The 17586-nt window shown below is 41.6% G+C and overlaps 1 protein-coding gene across 9 annotated transcripts in view; it reads left to right on the top strand.

The window, feature by feature from the left end:
- NAV2 (neuron navigator 2) overlaps positions 1-17586 on the top strand; it is a 779302-nt gene that overhangs the window by 541169 nt on the left and 220547 nt on the right. For all 9 annotated transcript variants that reach the window (XM_063671085.1, XM_063671084.1, XM_054438543.2 and 6 more), the window contains one exon: positions 3509-3669. In XM_063671085.1, coding sequence (XP_063527155.1) covers positions 3509-3669 — 161 coding nt within the window. The remainder of the gene's footprint in view (positions 1-3508; positions 3670-17586) is intronic.

Below are 17586 nucleotides of genomic sequence, written 5' to 3'. Positions count from 1 at the left end.
CTTCACGTATTTTACCAATACATGTGTAATCTAGATGTCAGCTGGGGTCGACAAGCCCCTTGAGATCCGGGTAAGATTGAGCATTCTAGCTCTGCCTCTTTCAGTTTGTAGAAAGTCCAGTGGCCTCCCAGGTTTGCTCAGGTGTCTCAGGTTCTTGTGGTCACCTTTGGCTTTGAAATCCTGCACTTGAACTCTGGTACTTAAAAGTTCAGTCTGAATTAGTTCAGTTTGTGGATGGACTCATCATCCCAAGAGATGTTTTGGTTCCCTCCTGGGCAAGTCCGGGCTTAGCTTTTTTTCTTTCTTCCCACCTACCACACAGTCATTATGGCCTTTGTTTGTGAACCAAATTTTGCTGAAAATGTCAGACAGAGGGGGCTTACTTTGGATCAAGCAACGATCTGAGCCCATTTACAACAGAACCTAAGTGTTAAACTACAGAGTCAACATAGATTCTCTCTGAATGGTGGGAAAAAGTACATAATCTCCATCCAGTTTTCTGATTTGGTCAAGTTCAGGGAGCTGTCCTCACTAGGGTATAGAGGCTATATTGGTCAGGGGTGGACAGGAGCTGGCTTGAGCTTTCTGGTGGCTTTTGACAGCTATATGCAAACCATTCGCCCTTTGCCATGTCCACTATCCTCACAGTCCTCAAGAACTCCTTCTCCATGTCCCAAAAGGCTTGGCACAATGCTGCAGCCATTTGAACGATGTGCTGCTCCCATCAAAAGAGTAGCTAGCCACTGACTCAGTGAAAAGAATCTGACCATGACAACCCAAGGAAAACCCAGAACTGTCTTAGTTAATCCAAAACCAGGGATGTTTCATTCCAAAGAGTGGAGCCCACAGATACCCCAAGTATAAGATCTCAGTCAGCCACGGATACTTGGATTGAGTGGTTTCTCTTCTGGAATGTTCCTAGGGAAATGATGAGCCCTGCTTGCCAAAGCCTATCTTGCCTCTTTGAAAATGTTCATCTCAGACTCTTGGGTATTGATTTTTGTCCAGTTCTCTCTGATATTTTAACCTAGACTCATCTATTTTCTTCTTGATTTATCCAATTATTTCTTGTGCCATAGCATGTTTCTTTTATGCCAGTGTCCAATCCCTTCATGAACCTGTGTTCACTGGAGAAGACGAGAAAGGAAACCAACATACGGTGGCTGGATATTAAGCCATTTCAGATTTACAGCTATACCCAATGGTGTAACTGTTAACTATTGGGTATAACTGTAAATCATTAGTCATCATTATTCCAAAGTTACAGGTAAGGAATTTGAATCTCAGAGAAGTTATGAGACTGCTCCAATGTCTTGTGTATGGAAAAACCTGTATTCTATCCATTACACCATGCTGCCTCACAGAGGACCAGACTGCCTACCTGAATTAAGGTTGTATCTTTCCCATCCTATGCTTTGATTGCTTGCCTCTATAAAGTCCTTATCCTGTCCTAAAAATCTGCTGTGGTTCAGCCTAGGGTCAGCACAGCAGGGGCTCTCCAGCAACTCTGAAAGAATGCATCTTTTCCCTCTTCATTGCTTTTTGCTTCCCTGCTCTTTGCAAATTCCACACTGTGGTAGAATACTGTGACCTGTGTTCCCCTACACCACTTAATACCATTGCTGTGACATCATCTTGGAACAAGTCCATAATCCTTTTCTAGGCCTATCTGTGGGCATAATGATTCCCAAAGACTCTGTCTGGTTTAAAAAATCCAGCCCAAGGGAAGTCCAGATCTTCACCTGCAGAAGCTCTTCCATTGGATGTGAGTAATCAGATAACACTGACTTGAAGGACTTGCAGAACGTTGTTTGCATTGGAAGCAGAACCAAGAGCTACTAAGATCCCACTGCTGGACCTCCTTGGCCAGATGTGCTAGCCACATCTGGTCCCCAAACACAGGCACTGGCACTGCTAATATTTTGTACTCCGTTCTATGCCTGTCTTTGTGGAGTGAATGTCCTCTCCAAACAAGATGAGGTAAATTAACCAAGGGACAAATCCTCGCAGCACAGTAGAAAGTAATTCTCACTGCAACTTGTTGGGGGAAGAGCTAACCCCCTTCCTTCTCTCCCAGCTCCCAGTCAGGGAATTGGGCCAGCTTCTTTTTAACTACATAAATTTTACAGTCCCCTCACACCAGCTCATGTTCTCTGTTTACTCTACAACCATCTTTCTTGCCCAGCCAACAAGAAAAAGTTTAAAGTGATTGCCTGCTTATATCTAAAATGCTTCCAGACTGTAGACTTCTTTGGTGCTTACAGATTTGCATGGAAAGAGAAGGCTGAAAGTTTTATGACTTGAAAATTCAGACTTATCACTAGATCTAATGCTAGTCAGCTGAGGTTCCAGTGGCTTTTAAACACAGCTAAGTGGATTTCAGCTGAAAGATATAACTAAACACTTCATCATTTATTCATCTTTCAACTTTAATTATTGGAAATAGCCTGCTTAGTAATTCCCTGGACCAAAATTCTGATTTGAGGAGTCTTACCATTAACTCTTTGGTGAATGGGCCATAATATCTTTAGACTCATTATGGATGGTGACTTTATTTCCCAAACCACCCAAAATGAGGTGTTTTATTTAAAGGGAGAGTGTGTGTTTGTCTTTAGGCTAACAAATTCCTGCCAGTTTTACAGGAAGAATATATGATGTTATCCATCTACTGTGCAGATAAGTTGTACTTCAGCCTCAAAATAATGCCTTTGGAGACAGGTCATCAGGTGTTGAAGGGAAATGTATGTGTGGGCAAGTGTTTCCAACCAACCTTAAGTTTTCATTGCAAATATGTTGGATTCTGAGTGGTAGTAATTCACCTTCTCACCACTATAAATTGTCCTTTTCTTGATACTTACAACCCCAGATTATGGCAAACAGTTTTTATACCTATCAGAAGAGATGCACACACAAGGTTATCAGTTTAGAATCCTCTGAGGCCTTTATGTTCCATGCTTGATAGAATTAGAAATAACTAGCTTGACCCTATTAAAAAGTAAAAATACTTATCCCAGAGGTAAAAAAAAATGAACTTTGTTTTTGTTTTGTTTTGAGTCGGGGTCTCACTCTGTCACCCAGGCTGGAGTGCAATGGCGTGATCTTAGCTCACTGCGACCTCTGCCTCCCAGGTTCAAGTGTTTCTCCTGTCTCAGCTTCCCAGGTAGCTGGGATTACAGGTGCCCACCACCATGCCTGGCTAATTTTTGCATTTTTAGCAGAGATGGGGTTTTGCCATGTTGAACTTTGTATTTTTAATCCAGAAACATATTTCTTCATCAAAATTTTTCTCTCTGCTCAAAGGAAAACTTCACGTTTTGCTGTTGGACTTTGCTTGGGTCATTACTTGCCTACATGTTTGTAATGGTTCCACCAAATTCTGTGATTGGCAAATCTCCACACAATGTCTTGGATAGTTTCTTTTACCTCCTGCATGGTTGCAGTTCCTTCTTCCCACACACTGTTATTCTCCTGAGACTGAATGCATTATCCTGTTGCTTTTGCATTTTAGACTTCCAGGTCCTACCGCGAGGGTATCCGCTGCAGGCAGCGAGGCCAAAACACGTGGAGGGTCAACTACTGCTAACAACCGACGCAGCCAGAGCTTTAACAACTATGATAAATCCAAACCAGTCACCTCCCCACCCCCACCGCCAAGCAGCCACGAGAAAGGTGAGTTACCTTCTTGAGGAGCCTTTTTGGTATTTTCCTTCAGAGCACATCTACCTAGTTCCTTTGGGTGAATTAGGTTGGGTCGTGGGGAGGGGTTGCATCTGTGTTGAGAATGAATTACAAGGACATATTTGGTAGGCAGGAACTTTATTAGCCAGAGGTATTAATAAAATGGGGGAAAATATTGTTACAGTCACTAGCAAAAATAATTTGCTATCTTTGGGTGGGGCCCCATAGACACCTGGCTATGGATAGAAGCAATATAGCATTTGGAATTTGAAAATAAATTTTCATGGAATATGTTCCATATATTAAGTAGTTTTTCAGAAATGCAAGCTTCTTGGAGCATGCATTTTGTGAACTGTGATAAGCTTTTTTATCTGTCAGAAATAATGTGAGGGGAGTTAGGAACAAGAGGTTTTTCACCCTTTGAAAAAGTCAGGAATGTGGATTGGCTCATTGAAGATCTTGGCTACATATAAGGAGTGGACAGCATTGCTCTAGGAGTTGTGATGATGTAACTTTTGCCATAAAAGGATATGGATTTTTTTTTTTTTTTTTTTTTTTTTTTTTTACTATACACAGTACTGAGTTTTTAGGATGGAGAAAAATAGTGAATAGTCCCATGGGGATCCTGCCCAGAAGGTAGTAAAACAAACCTTTGCTTGTTTCAGCCTCTATCTCTTGAGACATTGGAGAAACTGAGGTAGTTTCAAAGATTATTCAAAAAGAGGTAGAGCCTTCCTTCAGTCCTTCTAGGCAAAGTAGTCTAGACATCTTTAGGAAATATGTCCAGGTCTCCTGGAAGCATTTCCTACCTCGTGGTGTAGAAGATTCCTAGGACTGTCTAGATGGTGTTTCTCTATTTCCCTGACGTCCAGGAAAGCTGCCCCCTCAATCCCTAAAGTGCCCCAGGAGCATGGGCAGCACTCCTACTGTGAATGAGCTCGGAACTGCCGCCATTTTCTCCTCTAACTCAGGGTCGCTTGATTCAGTGGAACTGAGTTCCCCCAAGTGTTTGCTAATCACTCTATCTTTTCCTCCCTACCTATGAAGGAAATGTATACAGGGCTGACAGATGTGTATGGAAAAAGGTTTCCCAGCCAAGGCACTGGGAACTCTGCAAATGGCACTAACGCCATCGCCAGGATGTCTTAACCCATCAAGACTTTGTCATCCAGCCCAGCCCTTAGTTTCCGCCTCAAGCAACCATTTTTACTCTTCTTCTCTCTCTCCTTTCCTGCTTCCTTGCCCTCTTCTCCCCCACTTTCCTTTTCTTCACCATACCCGTGTGTTTTTTAAGTGTGCTTAGATTACAAAAATAATATATGCTTGTAAAATGGTACAAGTATCAGATAAAAGTTCTCCTGCATATTCTCCTTAGAGTACAAATATACACCATTCTATATATATCCATCCATAACTTTCACAATGCATTTATATATATATGTATATATGTATGTGTGTGTATATATATATGTAATAGAAAGTTTTGTGTTTTTACATTGATGTGTAAAAGCTAAACTTTATGAGTACCTACCATGTGTCTTATTTTACCCCTATTTTACAAAAGATGAAACTAAAGCAAAGAAAGGTTAAGTACTTGCTGAAGTCATATCAGAGATAGTGAGAGATGGAGTTGAATTTGAACCCAGGCACTTCGGTTTCAGAACCATGATTAATACTGTGCTTTCCCTGGAAGTGGGAAATAAATGCTTGAAGCTTCACCTGTTGAGGGCCGGTTGGCTGGCACAGGAGGAGAAAGTTGGGAAGGTATTAGGAAAAGCCTGTGCTGGGCCTCTCCTCGTGGGCCAATCTGCCCTTGCCCTATGCTCATTTGGGGAGAAGCTATCATAAAAGAGTCTGAAAGATGGATGTGAGACTCAAGTCCAAAAAATTGAGAAAATAAAGGTAAAAGTTTCTGGTGGATTTAACAGGTGTAGAAGTATACTGTGTTCTACAGCTGCCTACGGGTGTGCCCACCAATGCTAAGACAGCGACTGACCTGCCCCTGCCCTGGGCAAAGGCTGCCATATCTGCTCTGAGCAGCCTGAGAACAACGAGGCCCCTTAAAGGACCATGGTGCAAATTCCAGTAGAGGCAATGCCCCAGGGAAAGACTTTAGTGTCAGAAGAAAGAAAGGGAAGTCATATTTATTTATTTATTTAGAGATGGAGTTTTGCTCTTGTTGCCCAGGCTAGAGTGCAGTGGTATGATCTTGGCTCACTACAACCTCCGCCTCCTGGGTTCAAGCGATTCTCCTGCCTCAGCCTCCCTAGTAGCTGGGATTACAGGCATGTGCCACCACGCCCGGCTAATTTTATATTTTTAATAGAGACGGGGTTTCACCATGTTGGTCAGGCTGGTCTCGAACTCCCAACCTCAGGTGATCCGCCCGCCTCTGCCTCCCAATGTGCTGGAATTACAGGCATGAGCCACTGTGCCCGGCCATCATACTTATTTATTAAGTGCATATTCTATGCCAGGAACTTTGATTTTCTTTGTTTTCTTTTTCTTTTTCTTTTTCTTTTTTTTTTTTTTTTTTTTGAGATGGAGTGTCACTCTGTCAATCAGGCTGGAGTGCAGTGGCACAGTCTTAGCTCAGCCTCCCAAGTGGCTGGGATTACAAGTGTGCAACACCATGCCCAGCTAATATTTGTATTTTTAGTAGAGATAGGGTTTCACCATGTTGGCCAGGCTGGTCTCTAACTCCTGACCTCAAGTGATCTGCCCACCTCGGCCTGCCAAAGTGCTGGGATTGCAGGTGTGAGTCACTGCGCCTGGCCTGATTTTCAGTATGGTACCTGATCTTTACAAATGTTCTGTGAGGTAAATACTGTTAACTCAATTTTACAGGCAGAGAGAATGAGGTTAATAGAGATTAAGTAACTTGCCCTCACTGGTAACTAAGCACTGGAATTGTATCCAGGTTCCACTCCGGGATTCAAACTCTGGCTTTGTCCTGTCCTTGGGGAGGTCTGTTATAAGGATAAGGTACATGTGAGAGTGTTATGTGAGCTGTGACGCTGGAAAACTCCTGTGAGGATTCACAATGATAAAAATAACTGATGGCGGTCCCAGTCTGTAGAAGGGTGCATTTATTCTCTCTCCTACCCTGGGCTGTCCCAGCTTTTTTTTTATACTAACTTTTTCAAACATCCTGAGGTACAAAGCCAGTGGAAGTTTACTTTCAGAAACTTCTGCATTTCCTTCACTTTTTTCCTTGGTTTCTGTGTTCTCCCTTGAACCTGACCTGTTGATTGCAGCTCCTGAGGTAGCCAGCCTACATGCAGAGTGAAATAACCACCTGGGTAAGACACAACAGGTACCTGGATGAGGTCACCTCTTGTCCTTCACCTTGAGAAGTTCCGTCTCAGGGAGGGATGCTCTTGTGAACAGACAAGCCACAGTTTGTTGTGGTGGGTGCTGTAGCTGATGTGTGGACTGTTTTCAGGTGAGATAAAGTCTGTGATGTAATCCCATCACCCCTGCCCCTTCACCGAAGCCTTCCTGTAACTGAGTCAGACCCTGACTGGGTCGGGATCTGGCATTGCACTCTCAGGTGAGCCAATTCATAGACTACTTTTTCAAAAAGTAGTGGCAAAATACCTATAACATAAAATTAACCCTCTTCACCATTTTAATCAATAATGTTAAGTATATTCACATTGTGGTACAGCCAATGCCTGGAACCTTTTCATCTTGCAAAACTGAAACTCAGTGCCCATTAAACAATAACTCTCCTTCACCACCTCCCACCAGCAGCCCCTAGCAACCACTATTCTACTTTCTGTTTCTATGAGTGAGAACTCTCGATACCTCATGTGAGTGAAATCACACAGCATTTGTCTTTTTGTGTATGGGACAGAGCTTCTGAAGAATTAAATAATTACTTATAAAACACTTTAGAATACTGCTTGGAAAATAAACACTGAGAAAATTTTATCTATCAAAATGTGATAGGATATGCATAAAAATATGGAATAATATAAATAATGGGCATATTTCACTTAGCATAATGTCCCCAAGGGTCATCCATGTCATAGCCTGCAATTCATAGACTTTAATGTGTGACCCCATTGACCTAAGAATTTCACTCTGAGGAATTGTTCTAATGACATCAGTAACTTAAATTAGAAATTCATTATTCTGTCAATAAGTGACAAAAATATTTCAACATTTAGTCCCAATTTTTAAAAAATATTAAGAGGGACTGTAAACTAGTTCAACCATTGTGGAAGTCAGTGTGGTGATTTCTCAGGGATCTAGAACTAGAAATACCATTTGACCCAGCTATCCCATTACTGGGTATATACCCAAAGGATTATAAATCATGCTGCTATAAAGACACATGCACACGTATGTTTATTGCGGCACTATTCACAATAGCAAAGACTTGGAACCAACCCAAATGTCCAACAATGATAGACTGGATTAAGAAAATGTGGCACATATACACCATGGAATACTATGCAGCCATAGAAAAGGATGAGTTCATGTCCTTTGTAGGGACATGGATGAAGCTGGAAACCATCATTCTCAGGAAACTATCACAAGGACAAAAAACCAAACACCACATGTTCTCACTCATAGGTGGGAATTGAACAATGAGAACACATGGACACAGGAAGGGGAACATCACACTACGGGGCCTGTTGTGGGGTGGGGGGGAGGGGGGAGGGAATAGCATTTGGAGATACACCTAATATTAAATCACGAGTTACTGGGTTCAGCACATCAACATGGCACATGTATACATATGTAACTAACCTGCACGTTGTGCACATGTACCCTAAAACTTAAAGTGTAATTTTTAAAAAAAAGGGGGGGGGGATTAAAAATTGTAACAAGCAACTTTTCAAAACCCGTAGAGCACTTTATACCTTGTAGGGAAATCCTAAAGGATTTATCTTAAAATCATGCCACCTCCTACCATCATCACTGAATTTAGTTCTGGTTACACAGAACAACCCACTGAGACATGAAGCTAAAGAAAAAGTGATAGTATATAATACTTCTTAGCTAGAAAAGGCCTAGAGACTCACATGAAATTCATTCACTTGTTCCATAAGGTGGTGGCCAAGTACACAGTTCATGTATAAAAAACAAAAATATTCCTGGACAGCAACATAACCTACTAGTTTTCCCAAAGACTGATCTCAGATTTTGCCTGTGAGGTTTGGAGGAAAGTCTGCAGAACCTTTAGGAAAACCTGCAAGTTGTTTGTTGTATCATCATTGCCATCATGGTTAGATTTGCCTTTGATTTTGTTTTCTCTCTCCTGCAAGCAGCAATGACCCACAGCTGTGCCTGACCTGTGATATATGTGAGCAGATTTGCCAGTGAAAAGTCAGTGTCCAGAGATGGTCAAGGATGCAGGAAGACTACTCACTTCTGTTGACTCCAAGTGGCCCTAGGGATCCAGACCAGAATCACAGATTTTCAGGGGCAAAGAAATAGCTGTCTTTTTAAATATTTGTGATATCTGTTTTCTCTTCCTGTCCTCTCACATCCTTTGAATGAATTAACACTGCCTGGGATCTAGTACATTTCTAAAGTATTTGGTCCATCTTATGAATTTGAAACATTTGGTATTCCTAGACTGACTGACATGCATATAGAAGATACTCTCTTCTGAATAATATGGTTTTCATTTTACAGAAAGCACATCTTTATTTTCATGACAAAAATAATGGAAAATATTCAAACAACATAGAAATGTATTCAGAGACAAAGAACCCTACATAGCCCCACCTCCTAGATTAGCCACTGTTTATCACTTTGTTTATATTATTCCATATTTTATGCACATATGATCACATTTTGACAGATAAAATTTTCTTAGTGTTTATTTTCCAAATAGTATTCTAAAGTGCTTTATAAGTAATTATTTTTCAGAAGCTCTGTCCCCGTACACACATTGATATTACTTTCAAAATCTTTTAAATGAAATCATGAAGTCATGGACAGCCTTTCTCGTTTGTGCATATAGGTCATTCTTTCTTCCTAATAGTCACATAATATTCTATTGTATGGATTTACCACAATATCGTTTAATCACTTTCATTTATGTTGTTTCCAATTTTTTGACGTTTTAAATAGTACTGAAATTAATATCCTTGTATGTTTTTTACATGTATATAACCATTTCAGTGGAATTGCTGTATCAAAGGATATGCATAGTTTCCTTAATACTTCCAAATTTTGCTCCCAAAAGATTATACCTATTTATATTCCCATCAACAAGATATGAGATGGCTACTTTCTCTACATACTTGATAGCACTTTTATCACTGTCTTCGGCAAAAAATACTTTCTTTCTTTTGAAATGAGGCAAATTATTTTAAGAAGCTGAAATAACAAGACCATTTGATAAAAATTGGACTTGTTTACTGACACTGCTTTGACAACCAGTTGCCTTAACATAGTACAAAAAGCACTTGAGTTTGAGGTCAAACTTTCTACTCTCAAGATACTTCTCCAGACTCAGTTTCCCCTCTGTGAGTCTGAGGTCTTCCATTACTAAACCACTGTGAGGTGTGAACGAATTCTTCAGTTGGCACTGGCTATTGCACCTCATCTGATGGGAGTGCCATCTGTGATCCATGCTTTCTGGTGGGTTTCCTCCTCTAGTCTTTGTTCTGTGTCATTCCCTTCCTCTTTGTTCACTCCTTGTCATGAGCAGAAGAGAAGAGCCAGACATGGCTCGAGACAGAATTTTATAACCTTCAGCACTATGTCATGTCTGAGTAACTTTGGGGCCATTGATTTAGAATCTCTATAAACATGTCACTTTATGTTGGCAAACCAAGTTATTTATCTGAGCTGGTGATTAGATGTAACCATGGAAAAGTTGCCCATGTCCTGCTATTGACCAGGATTCTGACATAAAATTACAGGTTAGACTAGATGAAATTAATTCAGTCATCCAAGTCATGCAGACAAAAATACAGTTGGGTGGCCTGTTTCAGGTTACTTTCTTCATTTGTTCATTTCATCATTATTTATAGAACACTTACTATCTGTCCAGCACTGGACTGGTTGTTAGGCAGAATTGAGACACAGACTCTGCTTCCCAGGGACTCACAGTCTCAGGGAGGAATGATGCTCACGTGTTCTATAATAGAGAGATGCTCAAAGTTGTGAGGAAAAAGATGAACGTAGCTGGGAAGACTCAGGACTTCCGAGAAGTGATATCATTTGTATTGATTTCCATTTCAAAATTTTTGCTTAGAGAAAAGGAAGGCTGGGAAAGAATGACTCGTCCTACGCTTCCTGACCCGGGTGTTAATCTGACAGCAAATCTGCTGGGTTCACTGTGTTATTCAACTCATATTCTATGGAGGGCTTGTAGAGCGTAAACTTCTGCAAGATCATTTCTGTGATGGGGTAAGGCCTCCCTGGGTCATTAAGAGACCTTTGTCATTGCTGGAGCTATTATCCCAGGCCAGGGAGAGCTTAGGTGTCGGTTGGTTAGAGTGGGTGATAGCCATTTCTTTTTGGGAATCAGCTATGATGTTATTATGACCTTCTAGCTAGAACCCATAGTTGTCAAAGGGCTTAGAAAGCCAACCTAGAGGTGTGAACCAAGGTGGCATCATTGAATTTAAAGAATTCTCTGGGATATTGCCTGGAATGGAACTCAATGACCAGTTAGACCACCTGTTGAGGCTAAGTAGGCAGGATGCATTAGATGCTGCCAAATTTAGGGACTTCACAGATCACTGGAGGAATAAACAAGAAGTTATACCAAGGTCTTGGGGCCAGTGTTCAGTTATCTCAGGAGAGGAGTTTTGGGGCCTTGCAATCAAAGAGAAAGCAAGTACTGTGAAGGCAGACCACTGCATTTGAGTTGGCTCTGCCGCTTCCCAGAAGTATGGCTCTGGGCAAATGTCATGGTCACCAATGCATCTGCTCAGGATGACCCTCAAAAGACCATCACAGTCCATGCTTAGCACCATTCTAGTGCTGTACCCCTGCATCCCCAGGTAACAGCTCAGGTGTGAGGGAATAAGACTTGAATAGGGCAGGTGCACAAGTCCGTCCAGCTTAAAAGTCACATACCCCAAGGGAGTATGTAACAGCCCCATAAGTATAAATTCTAGGGTTCCCACAAGGATTAGGCCCAATCAATTGTCATAGAACTCAGAGAAGCTCAAAATGATGGTGTCCTCAAGAAGTATTTATACCTCATTTATGGTTTTTCCCATCCAGATGTGTCATTTTTACCATAAGCAATGTGCTTAGTAATATAGTGGGCATTCTATCTTTATCACGTTTCCAGGGGAACAGTTAGTAGGTTAACCCAAGGTCAAATTCTCATCCAAAAGAGGAAAGGGTTTTGTTAATCCTTTTCCAACAGCAAGTTATCTTACCTCTCAGAGATTCAGTTGATGTATCTTTGAAGTGGCAACAGGCTTCTATAGCCCTAATGTTGGGAGAAAGTTAGATGTGAAGCATTCTTTCTCATTTTTTGCATAACCCAATTAAAACTCTCAAGATGTGATTCATGGGCCATCTCATTGTCCCTTGAGGTAATTGCTAAAAAGACAAATCCCCAAGCATTACAAACTGAGTCCTTCTAATTCATATTTTTGAATAAAAGCCTAGAAGTTTACATTTCATACTCATGAGATCTTAAGGCACTGGAGCTTGAGAACCCTAGTTTTAGCAGGACTTCTTGGTTACCTTTAAAAGAGAACACCGCCGATCGGGCATGATGACTCACGCCTGTAATCCCAGCACTTTGGGAGGCTGAGGCAGGAGGATTACTGGAGGTCTGGAGTTTGAGACCAGCCTGGTCAACAGAGCAAAACCCTGTCTCTAATAAAAATACAGAAATTAGCTGGATGTGGTGGCACACGCCTGTAGTCCCAGTTAAGTGGGAGGCTGAGGCAGGAGAATCGCTTGAACCTGGGAAGCAGAGGTTGCAGTGAGCCAAGATCACACCACTGCACTCCATCCTAGGCAACAGAGCAAGAAAAGAGAACACTCCCTTTTAATTGCCCTTTAATTCTCGGCAACTACTTTGTAGTACCTTGTTATGGGGAATGGAGGTAATATAGTAAGACACCCAGACAAATGCCTAGCACATAGCAGGAGATTAGTACATGGGGAATCATTTAAATGTATGTATACATTTTGTCGTATACATATTTAAATTTATTCTCAGAACCAGCAATTTATACTGGGTAGACTTAACTACTTGCATAGGTCTTATTTTCTTTTGGCTTTGTGCTATTGTCTCGCTAACCTTTAGCAAAGTTCTTTCTTGCATTCTTCATTTTTACATTTTCATTGCTGTCTTGTTTCTGCTAAGCTAATGGATTCTTCCTTAGACTGGCGATATTAAAAAGAAAGTGTCCCTTTGAAGTCTAAATAGGGGAGCAGAGGGAATACAAGACAAAAAGGTGCTGTGAGGGAGAAGTTGGCTCACCTTGCCCTAGCTGGAGAATCACCTTTTGGCTCTTTGTCTCCTTGGCACTTGCAGAGCGTGGTGGTACTTTATGTGGAGGAGAGCACTGTCCTGTTTAGAGGAAGGGCGAGCACTATTAAAGCTGCCTAGAGAGGCACCTGAGTGATGTGCCCAGCTGTCCTTGTTCCACCCTAGCTTTTGTCCTTAACCTCAAGCATTGCAGTCAAACATCAAGGTGAAAGAAATAGTATCTGGTGCAGTCTCTTTCACCCGCTTTGGGAGTCATTTTCTTGATCTACTGTGTAATTTAAAAGAGCCTTCAGAAGAGGAGACGCAAAAATCCCTCTAACGTGTGAAACTTAATAACCTTTAATGCTGAAGCCGTCCTTTTTTCACAGAGAAGAAGAAGAATGTCACCATGTTTGTTTTTCTCTAAATATGGATACATTTCAAAACCAATGTGTGAACTTATGGTTCTGCTATATATCCTTTCTCTAAAATACAATAGACCTGGCATTTTGTAACAGAGGGAGTAGAGAAAAAGAGAAAATATATCATTTGGAAAGATGAAAGATCTATTTGATTAGTCTTGTCTCAGAAATTGAAAATGACTAGTTGATGTTCATCCGATCTTCATATGATAAATCTCAGCATTTCTCTTGCTTCCATCTGTTACGTGGAAACTGTCACACGTACATGAATTCAGTTTCATTTCAAGGATCACTGGGAGGGGGAAGTATTTACATTTCTGGGTGCTCTCATAATAGTCAGTTTTATCAAGCTCTCATCTGCAGTCAGGACTTAGTTTAGTCATTCCTTAGTTTAAGGTCCTCTTTAAATGTTTATTTCCTCCAAGTTTAGGTATTTGACAGTGTTCAACAGCATGAGAAGATACATACATTTTGGGATAAATGAAGCTAACATTTCTGTGAGCATATGTAGCCCATGTTCACAATGTGAAGTGCAAGCATGGAGTGCTGGTCAGAATGAGGAGAGAGACCCTGAACAGTAAAGCCTGGCAGCTCATGTAGCTGCAACTACTTACTGAGGAGTTTCTTGTGAATGTGCACTTGGCTGCCTCTCTGGGCCGAGGATATGACATCCTCAGGCTTCAGTGACTCTCGCAAATAAAGTGCTTGTTTCTTAGCTGCAGCTTGCCTTTGTGCATTTCATTAGGATACCAGTGTGTAGCCCACGTGCCAGGGAGCCATCTTCTCCTGATGAAGGTGTCAGGGGGTTGGTTGCAATGAGAATATTTGAGACAATGGTCATGGTATATCTACTTGGTGGTGAGAGTGACACATGGGCCATTTGCAGGTGTCACGCCCTGTGGATGAATGGTCATGCTACACGGTGGTTTGTGCCAAGGCCTCACGGACACAGTTCACATTCTTAGTGTCCTAGGAGCTCCTGCCATGATTCCTTAGCAGCGGTTATGCTAGTTTTTATGATGGCAAAGCTCCCCAAACTTTGTGGACAATGCACAGATAACAACTGCTAATGGAAATCAATGGCCTGGCCTGCTTCCTTCATAAGAGCAAAGGTAAAGGTGGCCTCTTAACATCTAATGCTCCCTTTGCCTTTTTCAGAGTTGGAGAATCACAGCATTCTTCTGAAATGTGGAGTGGGAAATCTAAATGTGGAGTGGTAAAGCTATAATTACATAGCTTGGAAAAAGCAAAGTTTAAGAAAAAAAAAAATGTCCTTTGGCGCCAGGACAGCCTAGGACTGTAAGTAACTGCTGCCACCTACTGCCCAAGTTTTGTGTGTGTTTCCTAGAGGATCCTTGGTTTCTAGCCTGGCATTCTCAGGCACTGTGCTTGGGAGGATAATAACTTGCAGACTGTCTAAATGCTTTCTTCCAGACAGAGCCTCCCCACATTTGTTTCCTCAATTTAGGAGAATGTATGTGAAGTGGAGAAAACCCACAGTGTGGGTGTGATCAGGTTCATGTGGCCTAGTGGAAAGATTTTCTCTTGAGTGGTGAGGAACTGACAGCAGGCCTGAGCTAAAATTGGTCTTCACAAAGCTGTCCACCCACTCACATGGGCAGGCAGCCAGCTGGTGGATTCAAGGATCAGGTTTAGCCCTAAGGAGAAGGATTTTTGAAGGCACTAGTTGATTTTTGCTGCAAAAAGGTTATGCTGGATTTGGTTCCATTTTTAAGAGGCAAATAATTCTAAACCAGACTGTATAGTGTGGAATAAATGATTCTCTCCCTTATTTATTATACATTCATGTACTTGGAATTCAGTCCTTCATATATTCATGTGTCTGAGGTTATTTATTAAATGTCTTCTATGTACCAAGCATTATGCCAGTCACTGAGTATTCAAAAGTGAAAAAGCAGATAATTTCTGCCTGCATGGAACTTAAAGTCTGATGGAAGAGACAGTAAACAAATGCAAACAGTATCATTACATTTTGTGGTAACTGCTCTTATAAAAAAAAAAAGAGGGGTACTATGAATGAACTTAATTCTCTGGATTAGGTAGAAACTTAATTCCCTGGACTAGGTACAACCTCTTCAGGGTGAGACCCACAGCCAAAGTTTGCAGAGTCCATTGTGCCCACGATCCCCATTCTCCTACACAATGGCTGGAAATAAAGGATGTTTTTGAAAACAGCTTTATGGACAGAAACCAGTTCCCTTGCACAAATGAAGATCTATATCCTGAACTAGCTTTTTTCTTCTCTCTGTGGCCATAGGGCGTAAAAGTAAAAAAAAATACAGGGAGGCAAACTTTGGCTCCATATGTATATTGCAAAAAGAACTTTTCACATTTGTCTTCTCACAGTTGAATAGGCTCTCTTGAGAGTAGTGAGTTCCCTGACCCCAGAGGTATTCAGATAGAGGCTGGATCATCACTTGCTAGGGATGCTACAGGTGAGGTTTCTTATAATAGCAGGTAGGTTGGAATAGATTTTCTCTAAGATTGCTTGCAAATCTAGCATTTGATTACCCCAGGCAAGGGTAAAGTTCGTGTGATTTGTTCTGGAAGAGTCTCCTCCACCTCAGTAATTTCACACATATCCCCACAGTTTATTAGAGTTCTCCAAACCCCACCTTTGGATTGGTTCTCTTAAAAGTATTCATTCATTCCAAAAATGCACTTTATTTTTGAGGGTGCTACTTGTACTCTAGGATTCATTTGTATGCTGGAAAAAGGCTGCATCTTATGTGGATATACCTGTGTGCATTTGTGATGACTTCTTTTACTCCATTCACATTCTTGAGAAGATTTCTCCCTTAACTTTACTTAAATTGTCTTGAACTTGCCAAGTTCATGCTCAGAGGCCATCAGACAGTTCACAGGCAAGGATGGGTGCCACACAGAAGAAATCGTGGCTACTTCATGAGAAGTCTCATGTGTGGTTTCCACCATTTACCACTTGGATAATTCCTTGCCCTCATCTAAGAGCCAGATAGGAATGTTCATGCAAATTATTTTTTTAAAAATCTATTTCACTGACATGCTGTAGGGGGCAGTATTCGTTAAGGAAAACCAGGGAGAGAGTCCAGGAAGAGCCAGTAATTTCAACCTTGTAGGGAAGAAACTGGGCCCTATTTTTAACTATTTCTGTATACTAGAGACTCATTCAGTCTGTCCTGTTGTTCCTGCATGAATGAGCCTCTGACCTTCAGTAATGAACCTTCGTAGGGGGCCAGGATTAATTTGGCTTATGTTAAATTCATCTGGCTTGGAGTGAAAACCAGTGAATACCTGTGAGGGAGAGAGACTTTTCCATATAGGACATATGTGCTAGGGCAAGGATTCTTACCTAGGTCACCTGACTCCAAGCTTTTGCTCTTTTAGCCACAATTTGAACCATTTCAGGCTCATACCTTCCAACACAAGTAGTGTTTACTTCCCCCAGAACATCTTCAAACCTGTTACTGCCTAGGAAATAGTTAATAATAAAACTTGTGGGAGCAAACATTTTTTTGGACCCTCTCACCTTGATAAGTTTGGTGAAACAGGTGCCTTACTCACCCCTATCTTCCCAGCCCCTCAAAATGAATGGTTTCAAATCATAGCCATGTATGATTTCTTACAAGCCCAAGGCTGATAGGACGGTCTTGCTAAGGTGCACCAGCTTCAGGGGGTCTCGGCTGGGCCTGCTCCTATGTCTGAGGGCATCTGGCACATTGACTGCATGCTGGCTGATCTGTAATGGCCTCAGGTGAGACAACTCAGATTTCTCTACATGGTCTTTCATCTCCCAGCAGTCTGGTCTAAGCTATTCTTCTAGTGGTAGGTGAGTTCTAAGGCAGAGAGTTGAAAAGTGCAAGGCCCTTTGAGGCCTAAGCTCTGAAAGAGGACACCAGTTTTTGTCTTCATTCTGTTGGCCAAACCTAGTCACGTGACCTGCCCAAATTCTTGTGATTGGGAAACAGATTCCACCTACTGAAGGAGGAGCTGCAAAGTCACATTGCAAAGCGTACATGGCACAGAGAGGGGTGGACACTAGGGGCTGTTTTTGTAATCAATCTACCACAA

This window comes from Pongo pygmaeus, chromosome 9 (genome assembly GCF_028885625.2).
Source record: "Pongo pygmaeus isolate AG05252 chromosome 9, NHGRI_mPonPyg2-v2.0_pri, whole genome shotgun sequence".
Classification (NCBI taxonomy): Eukaryota; Metazoa; Chordata; class Mammalia; order Primates; family Hominidae; genus Pongo; species Pongo pygmaeus.
This window is presented reverse-complemented; position numbering and strand designations above follow the sequence as displayed.